Source organism: Lithobates pipiens, unplaced genomic scaffold (genome assembly GCF_037356315.1).
Source record: "Lithobates pipiens isolate NorthernLeopardFrog02 unplaced genomic scaffold, aLitPip1_a1.2 Scaffold_13, whole genome shotgun sequence".
Taxonomy (NCBI): Eukaryota; Metazoa; Chordata; class Amphibia; order Anura; family Ranidae; genus Lithobates; species Lithobates pipiens.
The window spans coordinates 271,529,184-271,546,947 of record NW_027507718.1 but is presented as its reverse complement, the minus strand read 5'-3'; the positions used below and the strand labels follow the sequence as shown (position 1 = coordinate 271,546,947).

The window sequence follows — 17,764 nt, the reverse complement described above, 5'->3', positions numbered from 1 at the left end:
CTGGCTGGCTTCATAGCTAAATTTGATGCCTCTCGAGTTGTTATTTAGCCCTTCCATAAAGGCATGGAGTTCATGTTCGTCACCATCCCACAGGAGGAGGACGTCATCAATATATCGTGCCCACAGCACTATCTCCGGTCGTCTGGGAGAATCGATGACATCCTCCTCCCATTTGGCCATAAATAAGTTAGCCAAACTGGGGGCATATTTGGCCCCCATGGCAACCCCTTTGTCTTGACGATAAAACTGGTTGTCGAACCAGAAATAATTGTGCTTGGCTGCAAAATCTAAAAGGGCCAAAATGAAATCAATCTGGATCTGTGTTAAACCAGAGTCTCGCTCCAAATAAACCCTGGCGGCTTCAAAACCCAATTCATGGGGAATAATGGTGTAAAGTGATGTGACGTCGGCTGTCACGAGCCATAAGCCTGGGGTTGGTTTGTAGGAGTTTAGCATATTAAGGATTTGCTTGGTATCCCTCACGTATGATGGGATTTTCTTCACAAGTGGCTGAAGAAAAAAGTCTATATGCCTGCCCACCCTGGACGTCACCGAGTCTATACCGCTAACAATAGGGCGACCAGGGGGGCAGGTAGTACTCTTATGTAGCTTCGGGAGATAATAGATAACTGGGGTTCTAGGGGCCATAGGTATAAGGAAAGATTTTTCCTTGTCCGTAAGGATCCCTCTACAGAAGCCCTCATCTACAATCCCTGTTAATTCCTTTTTGTATTTAATCACTGGATCCCTGCTAAGCAGGGAATAAGTCTCCCTGTCATCAGTAATGCGATGCAACTCTTTGAGATAGTCGCACCTGTCCAGGATGGCAATGCCGCCCCCTTTATCTGCAGGTCTGATGACAAGGGACTTATTGTTGCAGAGGGAATCCAAACCCTTCTGCAGATCACCCCGAAGTTTGCATTTCTTTACTTTCATCCCATCCAAATCCTTAAGTACTAGATCCCTAAAGACTTTGATACTAGGAGCCAGTGTCCCTGGGGGATTGAAAAGGGATGCATTGGCAAGGCCGGAATGTTGAAAGACCGGACTCGAACCATTATTCTCCTGAATGGGGTTACCCAACATGTACCGCTTGATGTTTAATCTGCGTACAAACTTGTGTATGTCCATGTAGGTCTGAAATTTGCTCAGACATCTTGGTGGAGCAAATTTCAGACCCTTATCCAAAAGCCGTTTTTCGGGGTCAGAAAGTGCCTGGGTGCTGAGATTAAAAATACCCTCCCCTAATGTCTTTTTCGTTTTAGCTGCTTGTATCCGCCTCCCCCCTCTGACTCCCCTCTTGGTTCTATAGGCCTTTTTAGGCCTCTGTGGTCCCTGGGAAAATCCCACCCACGATTATTGATGGAGTCATGACTGGGTTGGGAGGGCCTAAACACTGCACTTTGATCTACCCTCCGTGATCCAATCGGGTATGGTGCTTGCTGGGGATTATCCTCTCTCTGGCTCCCCATGTATGGGGCTTCAAAGTCTGCCAACGGGAAGAAACGGTTTTGAGTTGGAACTTCCCAAGGTTGATTTCTCCTATTGGAGTATACCGACCTCTCTTGGTCAAACCCTTGAATGGAGTCCCATACTGGATAACTGCCAGGTCCTTGAGTTAGGGTAGGTCTCTGATGACCTTCCTGATATGGGCCCTTATTGTACTTTTTCTTGTTTTTGTTATTGTATCTCCCATTTACGGGTCCCCTCCCCGGGGAAGCCCACGGGGGTCTTGGAGATATCAGAGACAAAGAGGTATTACCTCGTAGCTGCCATGGACCTGTGCCCGAATGGGCCTGATTGCTCGGTGTGACTCTGACTCCCTGTACCCATTCTGTGGGATAATGCACTATGTTGTCCCTTGGGACTGCCTCAGGAGGACCCCTCTGAGTATTATTAGGAGCATTGGGAGGAAGAGTATCCATCTGTTCTCTTTCCATGGCTAATTTCTTCTGCCATAGAAAGATGATCCCAGACTGGTAATCCTCCTTGTCCCTGATGAACTTCTTTTTCTTCTTGAGCTTTTGCTTTTTCTCCTCTTTCTCAAGAGTTTTAAGGAGGTTCTTAGAACACTCCTTATACTCTTCAGTAGTGCTCAGAGGAACTAGTGATTCCTTGATTAGTTTGATTTCTTCATCAAGGCGGGCTAATTTCTCGCTCTTTTTTTGAGCTAGAAATCGTAAAAGACAGAGCCCTGAATCATTAAAAAACTTTTGCCACCCTTCCATGTCGGACTCATCCCTGTGTGGGCTCAGCTCCCACCTGAGACTCCTGGGGACCATGCCCTCTCTAAGATATGTCTCAAAGAAAGCAATATCCCACTGGGCATGTAATTCGGAGGTGGTGAGATTTTTTAGTCTGGTGAATACACCTTTCATATCTGAACCCGCAGATATGGGTGTAGAATCAAACACCCCAGCCGTGTCTATCACCCTCTTATTTCTAAACTCAAAGATGTCCATAGTGTAGCACTGAACCTATCTACTGAAGCCGCGAGATTATTATTTGGAAAAGAACAGAGAAAAAAGGAAGAGGAAATCTGCGCTACAGTGTATACTTAACGAAAATGTGTGATGCAGCAATTCTAATATATACCCAAAGTGAAATATACATATAAAAACAAAGAAAAAGAAGAGAACTGCGCAATCCCTAATACTTCTATTAGGATGTAAACCACTCTACCTTAAAGAAGTGTATCTTGTGATCTATTATTCTAACACACCAAACTAACGACTAAATAAACCATAAGGCATTACTTATAACTAAATACAGTAAACATATATATTGCCCCTCATAGGTTATGAACCAAAAGGAAAAAATTTACAATTCTAAGTCAGCGATTCAAAAACAAGAAACATATAAAGTAGAATCAAACAGTACTGAAAATGTATGTGATAACATAAAGTCCATTAAAAGTCCAACTGGAGAAACACCCTGTGTAGAAGGGATCTATTCAATCGTAAAACTTTTCAATCAACGTGAAGTAAAACCAGGTGCACCTCCACCAGACAAGTAAATAATAGCCCCTTACCAGACGTCCCGGTAGGGAGCGCTTAATCACAAAATGGGTCTGAAGATGGATCAAACTTGAGCCCTCCAAATGGAACACTTTTACGTAGGACAGGTTAGGAGATACGCCAGTCATAAACCATCCAGCAGGGGAAAACGCTGTTTGAAGCGGGACTCAGATGTGTAGCATTGTAGGATCAAGGAAGGTTCACCATAGGGAGGAAAAGATGCTCCAAATAGTGTAAAATCATTTATTAAAACAAAAATATAAAACAAGAGATGCACTTACAAACATGAAAGAACATCGGGCATATCATCAAACTGGGCAAGCGTCGGCCGATCGCGAACACCAATCGATATCCCTTCTGGTACCAGTTCACATGAGGCAAGTCAGCGTGTCACGCCACCCAACGCGTTTCGTGAAAAATTCACGTCGTCTGGGGTATGGGTGACACGCCATATTGCCTCCATTATATAGTGAATGTTGGAACAAGCCACCTCCTCCGTTGTGTGAGAGCCTGTTTCACTTCCGGGATCAAAGGACCAGGCCTCACTCTCATATCCAATAGAGTGAGAGCCTGTTTCATTTCCGGGATCAAAGGACCAGGCCTCACTCTCATATCCAATAGAGTGCGAGCCTATTTCACTTCCGGGATCAAAGAACCAGGCCTCACTCTCATATCCAATAGAGTGCAAGGTCAGGGAGCCAAGGCGGCGGAAATGATCCATGCAATCACCCGCCCCTGCCTGTTTACGACTGTAAAACGACGCTCCTTACAACGGCGTGACAACACGCCGTACGTAACGAGCGGATGACGCCACCTCGTACGTCACGAGCGGATGACAACACGTCGTACGTAGCGAGCGGATGGACGGTGCACATCACCCACTACAAGGAAGTATGTGCGCTCCATCTGATGCCAAGTCTCGCTTTCAATACAATGTACGTAACGAGCGGATGACAGCACACCGTACGTAGCGGGCGGATGGGCGGCGCACATCACCCCCTGCAGGGAAGTGTGTGCGTTTCATCTGGTGCCATGTCTCGCTTTCAATACAGTGTAGTCGTGGCTCCAGACCTCCATAGCAAATAAATCTTCCTCCATATCACGAAGGAGGAAGAATAAAGATTTATATATATATATATACCTCAAATAAAATTAAATTAAAAAGGGAGGAGGGGACTAGTCCAACCACAAAATTAAAAATTATTAACTAACACTTAATAATCAAAAATGGATAAAACATACAAGGCACTTTGTAATACATGGCTAACTCAATATGTGGTTAAACACTTCATAATATTAAGATAGCGGTATTAACTAAGCTACAAAGTTCACCCACAGCAAAAAGTGAAAGGGGCATACACAACTGTATTATGTAGAACTCAATACATTATGAGAAAAAAGATGAGAAAAAAGATATTTCTCTCTCAAAATGGAAAGAATGGGAGCTTACAAGAAAAACCATCAAACGCTACATTGAGGTAGAAAAATCCACAAATATCCAGATCCCACAATGTCTGATGGAAAAAGTCATAAATGCTTTACGTCTGTGCCAAGAACACTTGCAGGAACAACACGTTAAGCATTATTAATAAACGCATTAACGTCTGTATCTGTGTTCATACAGTAAGGGGTGTAAGTTTTTAGTCTATGGATCCACGACATCTCCAGCCGTGAGATCTCTCTGACCAGAGCTCCCCCCCTCCAGTGGGGTTTGTACTTATCAATCCCCATGTACAAGGTGTTAGACGGATCCCTTCCATGTTTCTCGTCATAATGTCTAGAAAGGGGATGTTTGTCAAAACCCCGTTTAATGTTGGCGATATGCTCATTCAATCTGACCTTGAGGGCTCTCTTATTTCTCCCCACGTACTGAAGCCCACAAGGACATTGGATGAGATAAACCACTGCTTCTGACGAGCATGTGATGAACGGCTCCACTGTATACCTTCTCTGGGTGCTGGTGGAGACGAATTCAAGGATTTTAGAATTTTTGTTCTTATTGTAGGAGCACACCTGACAATTCCTACACCTATAGAACCCTTTGAGGTTCTGAAAGGAGCATCTGTCCTTCACAGGGGGGTTCTGTACACTAGGAGCAATCATATTGCCTAGTGAAGAGACTCCTTTAAAAATTACTCTAGGGACTTCCGGTAGGATAGTTCCAAGAGTTTGGTCATTGGTCAAAATATGCCAGTGTCTACGGATCAGCTGTTTAACCTTCTGATGTTGCATCGAGAAGGTAGTAACGAAGGGTAATAAAGACTGATTGGCATCGGCCTCACTCTCCCTATCTGCCAGCAAGGTAGATCTGTCTCTCTCCCGTGCTTTTGTATAAGCCTCGGTCAACAGGTCTGCCGCGTAGCCTTTCTCCGAAAACCGCTGAGATAGTAACTTGGCTTGCTCATCAAACTTGTTGGTATCAGAACAGTTTCTCCTTATGCGTAGGTACTGCCCCAAAGGGACCGACCTTAACCAGGGATCCGTCTAACACCTTGTACATGGGGATTGATAAGTACAAACCCCACTGGAGGGGGGGAGCTCTGGTCAGAGAGATCTCACGGCTGGAGATGTCGTGGATCCATAGACTAAAAACTTACACCCCTTACGGTATGAACACAGATACAGACGTTAATGCGTTTATTAATAATGCTTAACGTGTTGTTCCTGCCAGTGTTCTTGGCACAGACGTAAAGCTTTTATGACTTTTTCCATCAGACATTGTGGGATCTGGATATTTGTGGATTTTTCTACCTCAATGTAGCGTTTGATGGTTTTTCTTGTAAGCTCCCATTCTTTCCATTTTGAGAGAGAAATATCTTTTTTCTCATCTTTTTTCTCATAATGTATTGAGTTCTACATAATACAGTTGTGTATGCCCCTTTCACTTTTTGCTGTGGGTGAACTTTGTAGCTTAGTTAATACCGCTATCTTAATATTATGAAGTGTTTAACCACATATTGAGTTAGCCATGTATTACAAAGTGCCTTGTATGTTTTATCCATTTTTGATTATTAAGTGTTAGTTAATAATTTTTAATTTTGTGGTTGGACTAGTCCCCTCCTCCCTTTTTAATTTAATTTTATTTGAGGTATATATATATATAATTCTTTATTCTTCCTCCTTCGTGATATGGAGGAAGATTTATTTGCTATGGAGGTCTGGAGCCACGACTACACTGTATTGAAAGCGAGACATGGCACCAGATGAAACGCACACACTTCCCTGCAGGGGGTGATGTGCGCCGCCCATCCGCCCGCTACGTACGGTGTGCTGTCATCCGCTCGTTACGTACATTGTATTGAAAGCGAGACTTGGCATCAGATGGAGCGCACATACTTCCTTGTAGTGGGTGATGTGCGCCGTCCATCCGCTCGCTACGTACGACGTGTTGTCATCCGCTCGTGACGTACGAGGTGGCGTCATCCGCTCGTTACGTACGGCGTGTTGTCACGCCGTTGTAAGGAGCGTCGTTTTACAGTCGTAAACAGGCAGGGGCGGGTGATTGCATGGATCATTTCCGCCGCCTTGGCTCCCTGACCTTGCACTCTATTGGATATGAGAGTGAGGCCTGGTTCTTTGATCCCGGAAGTGAAATAGGCTCACACTCTATTGGATATGAGAGTGAGGCCTGGTCCTTTGATCCCGGAAGTGAAACAGGCTCTCACTCTATTGGATATGAGAGTGAGGCCTGGTCCTTTGATCCCGGAAGTGAAACAGGCTCTCACACAACGGAGGAGGTGGCTTGTTCCAACATTCACTATACAATGGAGGCAATATGGCGTGTCACCCATACCCCAGACGACGTGAATTTTTCACGAAACGCGTTGGGTGGCGTGACACGCTGACTTGCCTCATGTGAACTGGTACCAGAAGGGATATCGATTGGTGTTCGCGATCGGCCGACGCTTGCCCAGTTTGATGATATGCCCGATGTTCTTTCATGTTTGTAAGTGCATCTCTTGTTTTATATTTTTGTTTTAATAAATGATTTTACACTATTTGGAGCATCTTTTCCTCCCTATGGTGAACCTTCCTTGATCCTACAATGCTACACATCTGAGTCCTGCTTCAAACAGCGTTTTCCCCTGCTGGATGGTTTATGACTGGCGTATCTCCTAACCTGTCCTACGTAAAAGTGTTCCATTTGGAGGGCTCAAGTTTGATTCATCTTCAGACCCATTTTGTGATTAAGCGCTCCCTACCGGGACGTCTGGTAAGGGGCTATTATTTACTTGTCTGGTGGAGGTGCACCTGGTTTTACTTCACGTTGATTGAAAAGTTTTACGATTGAATAGATCCCTTCTACACAGGGTGTTTCTCCAGTTGGACTTTTAATGGACTTTATGTTATCACATACATTTTCAGTACTGTTTGATTCTACTTTATATGTTTCTTGTTTTTGAATCGCTGACTTAGAATTGTACATTTTTTCCTTTTGGTTCATAACCTATGAGGGGCAATATATATGTTTACTGTATTTAGTTATAAGTAATGCCTTATGGTTTATTTAGTCATTAGTTTGGTGTGTTAGAATAATAGATCACAAGATACACTTCTTTAAGGTAGAGTGGTTTACATCCTAATAGAAGTATTAGGGATTGCGCAGTTCTCTTCTTTTTCTTTGTTTTTATATGTATATTTCACTTTGGGTATATATTAGAATTGCTGCATCACACATTTTCGTTAAGTATACACTGTAGCGCAGATTTCCTCTTCCTTTTTTCTCCGTTCAAAAGACTCATTATGCCTCACAGATTATACGTTGGGGTGTTTGCTTTCCAAAATGGGGTAATTTTATGGGAAATTCCATTGTCCTGGTACTCCAGGGCCTTCAAAAGTGTAATAGGTGGTTGAGAAACGAGATGCGTAATTTTTGCTCGTAGAACGTCTGAAGGTACTACATCAATGTTAGTGCTCTGTATGTGGCCAGGCTGTGTAAAAGTCTCACACATGTGGTATCGCCATACTCGGGAAGAGTAGCAGAATGTATTTTGGGGTGTAATTTTTGCTATATACATGCTATGTGTTAGAAATATCTTATAAATTGACAATTTTGTGTAAAAAAAAAATGTGTTTTAATTTTTTTCCACATATTCCAAAAACTTCTGGAAAAAAATTAACCATTCAAAAGACTCATTATGCCTCACAGATTATACGTTGGGGTGTCTGCTTTCCAAAATGGGGTCATTTTATGGGAAATTCCATTGTCCTGGTACTCCAGGGACTTCAAAAGTGTAATAGGTGGTTGAGAAATGAGATGTAATTTTTGCTCGTAGAACGTCTGAAGGTACTACATCAATGTTGGTGCTCTGTATGTGGCCAGGCTGTGTAAAAGTCTCACACATGTGGTATCGCCGTACTCGGGATAAGTAGCAGAATGTATTTTGGGGTGTAATTTGTTGTATGCATATGCTGTGTGTGAGAAATAACCTGATAATATGACAATTTAGTAAAAAAAAATAAAAAAAAATAAAAAATCTTAATTTTGCAAAGAATTGTGGGAAAAAATGACAACTTAAAAAAACTCACCATGCTACTTACTTAATACCTTGGGATGTCTACTTTGTAAAAAGGGGTCATTTGGGGGGTATTTGTACTTTCCTGACTTGTTAGTGTCTCAAGAAATGAGATACACCTGATGTACTGAAGGCCTCATCAGAAGTGATCAATTTTTAGTGATTGGCACCATAGTTTGTAGACTCTATAACTTTCACAAAGACCAAATAATATATACTAATGTGTGTTATTTTTACCAAAGATATGTAGCAGTATAAATTTTAGCCAAAATTTATGAAGAAAAATTACTAATTATCAAAAATTTATGACAGAAACCAAGAAAAATGCATTTTTTTCACAAAATTTACGTTTTATTTTATTTATAGCACAAAAAATAAAAAACCCACTAGTGATTAAATACCACTAAAAGAAAGCTCTATTTGTGTGGAAAAAAGGACGCAAGTTTCATATGGATACAGTGTTGGATGACTGAGTAATTGTCATTCAAACTGTGAGAGCGCTGAAAGCTGAAAATTGGTCTGGTCAGGAAGGGGGTGTAACTGCACTGTATTGAGGTGGTTAAACAATGTAAAAAAAAAGTAATAAAAAAGATTGTGGCTGGTGTATTGTTATTACATTTACAACAAAACAGAAAATATGCATGTGAACAATGCTCTACATGTCCTGTTAGCCCCATGATATAGAGTAAAACCTTGGATTGAGAGTGTTTTGCAAGACAAGCACTTTTTTTGATACATTTTGACTTGAATAATGTTTTGATATACAAGTATCGTCATGTCACAACTGAGTATAAAATAGAAGAGAGGCGCCTCTAAATGTAGCAATATGGTTACATTTAATGAAGGTACAACATTTAGCAACTCACATGGTTGATGAGTAAAACAGGCACATCTAAGTATGCAGGCATCAGGGGTAAAGCTGTCCACGTGGATCATCCTCCACACCGCCTTCTACATCATCCCTTCCACGCTGCGCTCCACGAGCGCTTCAAGCCTCGGTTTCAGATCGTTCTACTGCAGGGCAGTCTTCCCGGGCATGATTGCAGACTGACAGCAGAGAGAGCCAGCGGTGTGGAGGCAGGGGCGGATCCAGGGGGGGGCAACGGGTCAATTGCCCCCTCCGAGAATAGGAGTGGTAGGTGTCACCGCGGGTGAGAGTCGAGAACCGGCGGGCGGCTCCATGGCAGAGAGCACGGGCGGCTCCGTCGGGGAGAGACAGCGGGTGGCTCCGCGGACGGCCCGGCTCAGTGTCAGTGTGTGAGCAGCTGCTGGCCTATCAGGGAGCCGGTGGGCGGGCAGAGAGATGACATCATCTCTCACTGCCCGGCGCCCGTCCTGCATCCCTGAAGTTCCGTGTAGTGTGCAGGCAGCCACGGCAGCAGAGAGATTACTTCATCTCTCTGCTGCTTTACTGGTAATCTGCTGCCTGGGACAATTATATAGCAATTATAACAAGAGACAATTATGGCAGGCAAGTGACAATCTCTGCATCATGTGGCATGGGACGTGGCAAGTGGCAATCTGCATTGTGCGGCATGGGACGTGGCAAGTGACAATCTGCATCGTGTGGCATGGGACATGGCAAGTGGCAATCTGCATTGTGCGGCATGGGACGTGACGAGTAACAATCTGCATCTGGTGACAGGTGACAATCTGCAACGTGTGGCACGAGACGTGGCAAGTGACACTCTGCATCGTGTGACATGGCAAGTGACAACCTGCATCTGGTGACAGGTGACGTGGCAAGTGACAATCTGCAACGTGTGGCATGGGACGTGGCAAATGGCAATATGCAACGTGTGGCATGGGACGGGGCAAGTGACAATCTGCATCTGGTGGCAGGTGATGTGGCAAGTGACAATCTGCATCGTGTGGCATGGGACGTGGCAAGTGACAATCTGCAACGTGTGGCATGGGAAGTGACAATCTGCAACATGTGGCATGGGATGTGGTAAGTGACAATCTGCATCTGGTGAAAGGCGACGTGGCAAGTGACAATCTGCAACGTGTGGCAGGTGACGCGCTCGGGGCTCCCACTGATGCTGCATTATGGTGAGTTGAACCATTTAATTTTTTATAACAATGTAATAATAGTAATGTGCTTCAATCATCCTGACACCATAACAACCATGGCGTCGTGATGATTGAAGTGCTAACACTAGCCATTTCCCTGATAAATTTACCCCAAAAAAAAAACATATTTTCTGCAAGCGCCCCTCCCGAGACTAGGCTCTGGATCCGCCCCTGTGTGGAGGATAGTATATGTGGACAGCTTTACCCCAGATGCTGCATACATAGATGGGCCTCTTTTAATCATCAACCATGTGAGTTACTAAATATTGTACCTTCATTAAATGTAACCATATTGGTACACTTAGAGGCGCTTCTCTTCTCTTTTATACTCTGTAGCTCCTGCTGGATTTTGCTTCTAATCCCCTTGTGCAGGCTGCCATTTGTGGATGGACATTTTATGGTTACACAACCTATCACATTGCTATAATCTTTTTATATGGACTATAGACTGAAGTACTTATGAATAAATGGTTGTGGGACAAATCATCTGAGTTTCCATTATTTCTTATGGGGAAATTCGCTTTGATATACGATTGCTTTGGATGTTTCCAGAATGAATTATGCTCACAATCCAAAGTTTTACTGTATATACCATGTCTAAGCATAGACAGAATCATTTGACGCGTTTCAGGAATACATTCTTTCTTCAGGGGTGTATAGCAGAACAGAGTCACTTCTACGGATAAAACAAACATATAAGCACACTATTATCATATCTCATGAGTCTCCCAATTATTAATTTAATATTGTTTATTGCAATCACATGTTGTTTGGAATGAAATATTTCTACAGCAGCTGACAAAATTAAAAACAGGTGATAATATCCATATTGTCACCAGGGGGAGATGACACGTCTGCTGCACCACTCTAGGGAGATCAAACAAGGACCACTATGGGGGCACACCAAAGTCACCCAGCAGGATGCAATCTAGTATCAAAAAAAATATTAATGCAAATAAAGTAATATAACCTAGGGGAATTGCTCCATTAAAAAACACTATAGTGGACCATATATGATTGCGTATATAGATAAAATCCTGCTTCAACATTCAAAACTGAAAGGTTTAAAATGTCCTTCTCTGAAAAGACAAATTGGAGGTTATGGAACTCAAAGCAGCCCTGTCAACACAGGGTCACTTCTTCACACAAGGCTGGCTGAAAACGGAATAGGTATGCTTGGCTTTCCAGTGGAACATGTGTTGGGAATACACTGCCTTGCTGCTTCCAGGCTGCTACTTAGATTGTAAGCTCCGATGGGCAGGGCCCTCTTTACCCTCTTGTACTTTACTGTATTGTAACTGTACTTCCTCCCTTTTATGTTGTAAAGTGCTGTTCTAAACTGGTCTAAACTGTTGGTGCTATATAAATCCCGTATAATATTAATATTAATAATAATAATAATAATAATAATAATAATAATAATATCTGAGCTGTCTGCCTGTGCCACCACTGGAGAGATTTCACTCACATCGTCGCCAGTTCATTGGTTCCAGATGGTACAGTAAGTGATAGAATGTCTATTCTGACTTGAGCTAAGCTCAAGTGACCATTCTATCACTATTGCTTTATGAACAGTGTCCCTTCTGAACCCTTTTTTTCTGTGAAGGTACCAAATACTGACCTTATTAACCATGGATGGAATTCTTTCAGTTCGGTTGCTACCTGGCCTGGTTTTAATAAATATTTGAAAGTCTGCTTACTGCTCCTAGCATCAGTTAATAAACTGCTGTAATCATTTTTTTAATATCTATTGTTTGCTTAGTTGGGATGGTAATTGTACTGATAATGTTTTAATCACAACATTATTGATTTAGCTTTATTATAATACTGTAAGTGTCAACACATGTACATTAAACATATATTAGGTATTACATTGCTTGTAATAACAATGAAGAAGTCTCATTGACCCAATTATTTTTTTTATGTGAAACTGAAAACATGGTAAGATTTGTATTATTAATTACACTTTTTGTTTGTTGCAGGAATTAAAATTGGAGCAGGGTGTGTTGCAGCTGTTATCGCCGTTATTGTCTTAGTAGTTATCTACAAAATATGTCAGAAAAAGCCCCCAGGTAAGAAAAATCTTAGAAGAATTTTAGTGCGCTGGTGCATGACTACAGGCATACCCCACTTTTAAGTACACAATGGGGTTTATTTACTAAAGCTGGAAAATGCACTTCTACATAGACACCAATGAGCTTCTAACCCCAGCTTGTTCAATTAAGCTTTGGTAATAAAACCTGGAAGCTCATTGGTTTCTATACAGAAGTGAGCCTGATTTTGCACTGTCCAGCTTTAGTAAATAAAACCCATTGTGTACTTAAAAGTGGGGTATGCCTGTAGATGTTTTTAATCTACAGTTAACTGGTTGTTATAGATCTGAGCACTTATACTTATTAATAGTGCTTTTATTTAAGGTGTATTCTCTAGTTTTTTTTTTAGTTCATTGCTGCCTGAGTCCCTATTTTGGAGATTCAGTCTAGTTTTACTAGTAACCATTGTTACCAGGAAACAATCAGCTAGCAGTCATGAGATGCTTATTTCAAGATAGGAATCTGATCGCCCGGAGATGGCAATCGGCGTCACCACCGTCCAGTGAGGAATGGCTTATTAGTATGAATGGGGTAATTCTCAAGGAGAAATCGGTATACGTAAAGCAAGGGGCACTAAAGAAATACGACCTGATTTGGAAACCCTGGTGGGAAGCAAGAGGGATTAATGTGTAAATTGTATTAGCGTAGAAAGACATGAAAACATTGGGTAGTGACCTAAAAGAAAAAACATTATGAGAGATTGAAAGATGGGTGAATGAGAGGTATGGTTGGAGTTGTGATGTCGAAGTGAATGGGTGTTGAACTTAAATAGAAATAGAACCCTAGACAGGCACCTTTTCAGGATGCCCAACCCAACCAGGCAACACCCAAAACGCAATTATTAGATCACATACAGTGTTTATTTAGGGAGTGGGAAGTACTGGGTAAGGAGGGTGGGCCCTGGAGGAAATGTCTGTTTTTTTTATATATTGTGATATACTCAAGAAATTTTTGAATAAAGAAAAAGAAAAGAAAATTGTTACTGAAACAGAAAGAGGAGTAATCCAACATTTTAGAGTTGTCCCCAGAGCAAGCGATGAGGGGAGATCTTCTCATGGGGACACATATTCTGGGAGAGCTAGTAGTAGTAGAGCTAGTAGTGTTACAAAAAAAAATCCTAGCAGGGGATTTGACCCTTCCTTACGCTATGTAAAATGTGAAAAAAAGGTGTGGGCTATACATACACTTTAAAGCAAAACTTAATTATTTCAATCAACATTGACTATTTTTAATCCTTATGCTGCTACCAATAGTAAATGGATAGGAAAGAATATCATATTTGTTTTAAACTTTTTTTTTTAACATTTCTTCAGCCTGAGCTAAGGGCAGGTGGTTTCCAGGAAGTAAATGTTACCTGAAGCATCTGCCCCTACTCAAGATGGCCACAGCCAGGAACAGGGATCAGTACAGAGTATAGATCTGTGGGGAGAGACTTAGCGGCTCCTCCCACTAAAGGTTGTCTGCAGAGAACTATGGGGGGTAAATACAAGACCAATCATCCTGTACAAGGCGAAAGAGCAGTAGTCATTGCTCTTTAGTACAGGAAGGCAAAATTCACACAGTATTACTGCATAGATCATAGATTCAAGTAAGAATATGCATGAGTCTTGTATTTAGACCAAGGTTTTTCAACCAGTGTTCCTCCAGAGGTTGCAAGGGCTTTCTTGAGTAATTTCTGTCTTTCTGAACATTTCCCAATGACCACAAGTGCAAGGAGCATTCTTCCCATTGACCATCACACTAATGTATCATGACTTATGAGTTATTTTTAGCAGGGATTTCCCTGAGACCAAAAATATATTTTAAGGGTTCTTCTGTGTTGAAAACATTGAAAAAGGCTGATTTAGACAATAGCTTCTTATCCCAGAGTTCAACTTTAATATGAAGCCCATGCTGCATGTGCATAGACAGATTTTGCTTGTATATTACCTTTGATTTCACATGTTTTCAAATGAATAGTAGTATTTGAAGTAATTTCATTCAATTGATTCTCTTCTAGCTGCAGAGAATGCTGAAGAAAAAGCGTAAGTAATCTTCTACCATTTCTTCATTAAAAGGTATCATTATCTGAAGACCAGAAATGAACGCCTTTGTGAACTCTATGTTTTGTTCTATGAATGCATTGAAGGAACTTTCAGAAATGTCAGTTGCCTTTACAATGCTAGCACAACTTCCAACCCACTAAAGTTTAAATTAAATTTATCATGTTTTATTTTTGAAATGTGGGAAATATAAAGTTTAAAAAACACAGTAAATAATAGCATTAATTGCAGTGTCATTTCTGTAATGGCTTCATTCTGTTCTCATTATAAAATTTGTGATGATGACAATATTAATAATTGAAGTAATTGTGTAATGATATTACAGGAGAAAGAAATAAAGCAAGTATCAACAGTAAAAATTATACACCCGCACTGTAATAATAATGAAGTAATAATTACAATCTTCAATCAAATATTGTCTTTTATACAGCACATGCATTTCAAGGCTGCAAAAATAGACTTTTTCTCAAATATTAATGTTATGCTGTAAAACACAGAATTAGGAGTCTGTCTAGTTGTTCTTGGCTGTGTTATTAGTTTTATTATTAGTTTACAGCTTTTTAAATGAAGATAAACCCCTGAAGACTAGCATTTCAGTTATAGGTGGATTCTGATGGATTAAATCACTGAGGCTGGGTTCACACTGCAGCACGCTTCGGCTCACAGTAGGTGTCCAGTGCGTCCATTGGGCACTGTAACTGAGTCAGTGTTGCCAACCTACCAGATTGAAATTTACTGGCATAGCCAAGAATTTACTGGCATTTCCAAAAGTTAAAAAATTACAGTTTCAAGTGCAAACTTGAGTATTTAGACTACAAACAAATACAATATGCAATTAGCAATATGATTTAAGGTAGATAATTAAGCAAAAAACATATTTCTTATTTTATTTTCGATTATATTAAGTAGGTAGCTCAGGGACAGGCCTCAGGAGATCAATAAATTAGAATGGGCGCACACACACACACACACATAAAATTGACTCTCACAGTGACACTGACAGCAGTGTGCAGTAGCACAGATGATGATGAGATCTCACTGACATGTCCCCTCCTGCGTCACAGTGACAGTCTCTCCAAGCCAAGTGATCCCAGCATGCCTTGCTCCCATACTGCAGACCCACACACAAGGCTCTGGCCACTCTGCTTGGCTTCATTGCGCAATTACATCATCTGACACATGCCAGAACCACCCAATCCCACTGTAGTAGGCACTCAGATGGTCTCACCCGGCTCCAGACCAAGCGGAGCTTCACAGCCATATTTTTTACTGGCAACCTTTTACTGGCAGGAGAAAATTGTCTGTTTTTTACTGGCAACAGTGCACTGAGCTGCCTTTCTACAACAACGAGGCATAGAAGTGATTAAAAGCACACACCTATCATCTAGAGGTATTAGTAATGCTACCCTACAGACCTAACATCATATGATTTTCATGTTACCTCCAGACAGGCAACATAATAGACAAGTACAGAACAGTTGCCTGCAGCCTCTCACCTTGTGACTTGCTAAAAAAGTTAGAATGTAACAATCTGATCAATCTGATCATGGAGAGCAGGGGAGGAGGGAGGGGGTGTTGGCAAGGAGACTAAAGAAATCCATGTAGACTAGTGACAGTGTGCAAGATTTAGTAAAACAGTAGACTGCAAAATCTGGTGCAGCTCTGCAAATAAATCAGCTTCCAGTTTTGTTTTGTTTTGTTTTTTGTCAAGGCTTAAAATGGTTGTAAACCCATTACAACCACTTTAACCTACAGGTAAGACTAGATTAAGGCTTACCCATAGGTGCAAGAAATATCTCCCAAACCTAAAAGGTTTGTTTGGGAGATATATGCAGAACTGACCTGCACCGATGTCTGCGGCGCATGCGCCGTAGACATCGGGTGCAGGCGCACTGAGCATGCCATTTCTAACGGCGATCATGCCTTTAGTGGCGGCACTAGGGCGAATGCGCAGGAGTGACATCACAGCACCAGAGCCATGATACCCGTAAGTCACTCTGGGATAGATGGCGGCATCGGAGGAGGAGAATGAGGACCTCTTCGAGGTCTTCGATCTCAGGTAAGTAGTTCATAATGAGTTAGTTTGCTATGCTAGCTCATTATGCCCTTGTCTTGCAAATGTTTTTTTTTTTTACTTTACTTTACTTCCTCTTTAATCAAACAAGTTAGAAGGCCAAGCATGCATCGTGACCCCGCATGCTTGGCCAATCACAGCGCCGGCAGCAAGGAGAGCCCTAATTGGCCACAGGTTGGATGCCTGTGACCAATTATAGCTCAGGGGGTTTAGTACACGTCCCACACTATATAAGGCTGCCAGCGCAGCGGCCTTGTGTAGTGTGTTGCGGCGTTCATAGAGAGAAGGATAGGCAGGGACAGTGTCAGCTGTGCTTTACTTCTTTAGATAGCTCTGTTACAGTGAGTGTAGTGTTCAGGGAGAGAGCAGGATAGGCGAGGACAGTGTCAGCTTTGCTTTGCTTCCTAACCTAGCGCTGTTACAGTGGGTGTAGTGTGCCTCCTGCACAGCATACACCTGAATCTACCACCCCTCATTGCTGGTGTTGTGTAGTTGATTTGTGCAACACAGGCATCTTCCTAATATTCAGTCAGTGTAGTGTGCCTCCTGCACAGCATACACCTGAATCTACCCCCTTGTTGCTGGTGTTGTGTAGTTGATTTGCAACACAGGCATCTGCCTAATATTCAGTCAGTGTAGTGTGCCTCCTGCACAGCATGCACCTGAATCTACCCTCTTGTTGCTGGTGTTGTGTAGTTCATTTGTGCAACACAGGCATCTTCCTAACATTAACATAACATATTTTAGGTGTGGGGTTCCCCTTAATATCCATACAAAACCCAAAGGGGCTGGTAATGGGCTGGGGTAGGGGGGCTGATGGGGTAGCTATGCCATTTTTCTCAAAGATTTTCATCCATATTGCAAGGACAAGACATTACATTAAAGCCACAAGCAGTTTTAAATTGCTTTTTTTTCCTTTACAAATGTCATTTTGTGCAGGGACTGTTCT

General features: G+C 42.0%; 1 protein-coding gene across 1 annotated transcript in view; it reads left to right on the top strand.

Moving 5' to 3' along the window:
- Positions 1–17,764, top strand: part of EMCN (endomucin) — a 214,634-nt gene that overhangs the window by 182,015 nt on the left and 14,855 nt on the right. The window contains exons 12-13 of the mRNA XM_077476623.1: positions 12,589–12,678; positions 14,699–14,723. Of these exons, the coding sequence (XP_077332749.1) occupies positions 12,589–12,678; positions 14,699–14,723 (115 nt within the window). The remainder of the gene's footprint in view (positions 1–12,588; positions 12,679–14,698; positions 14,724–17,764) is intronic.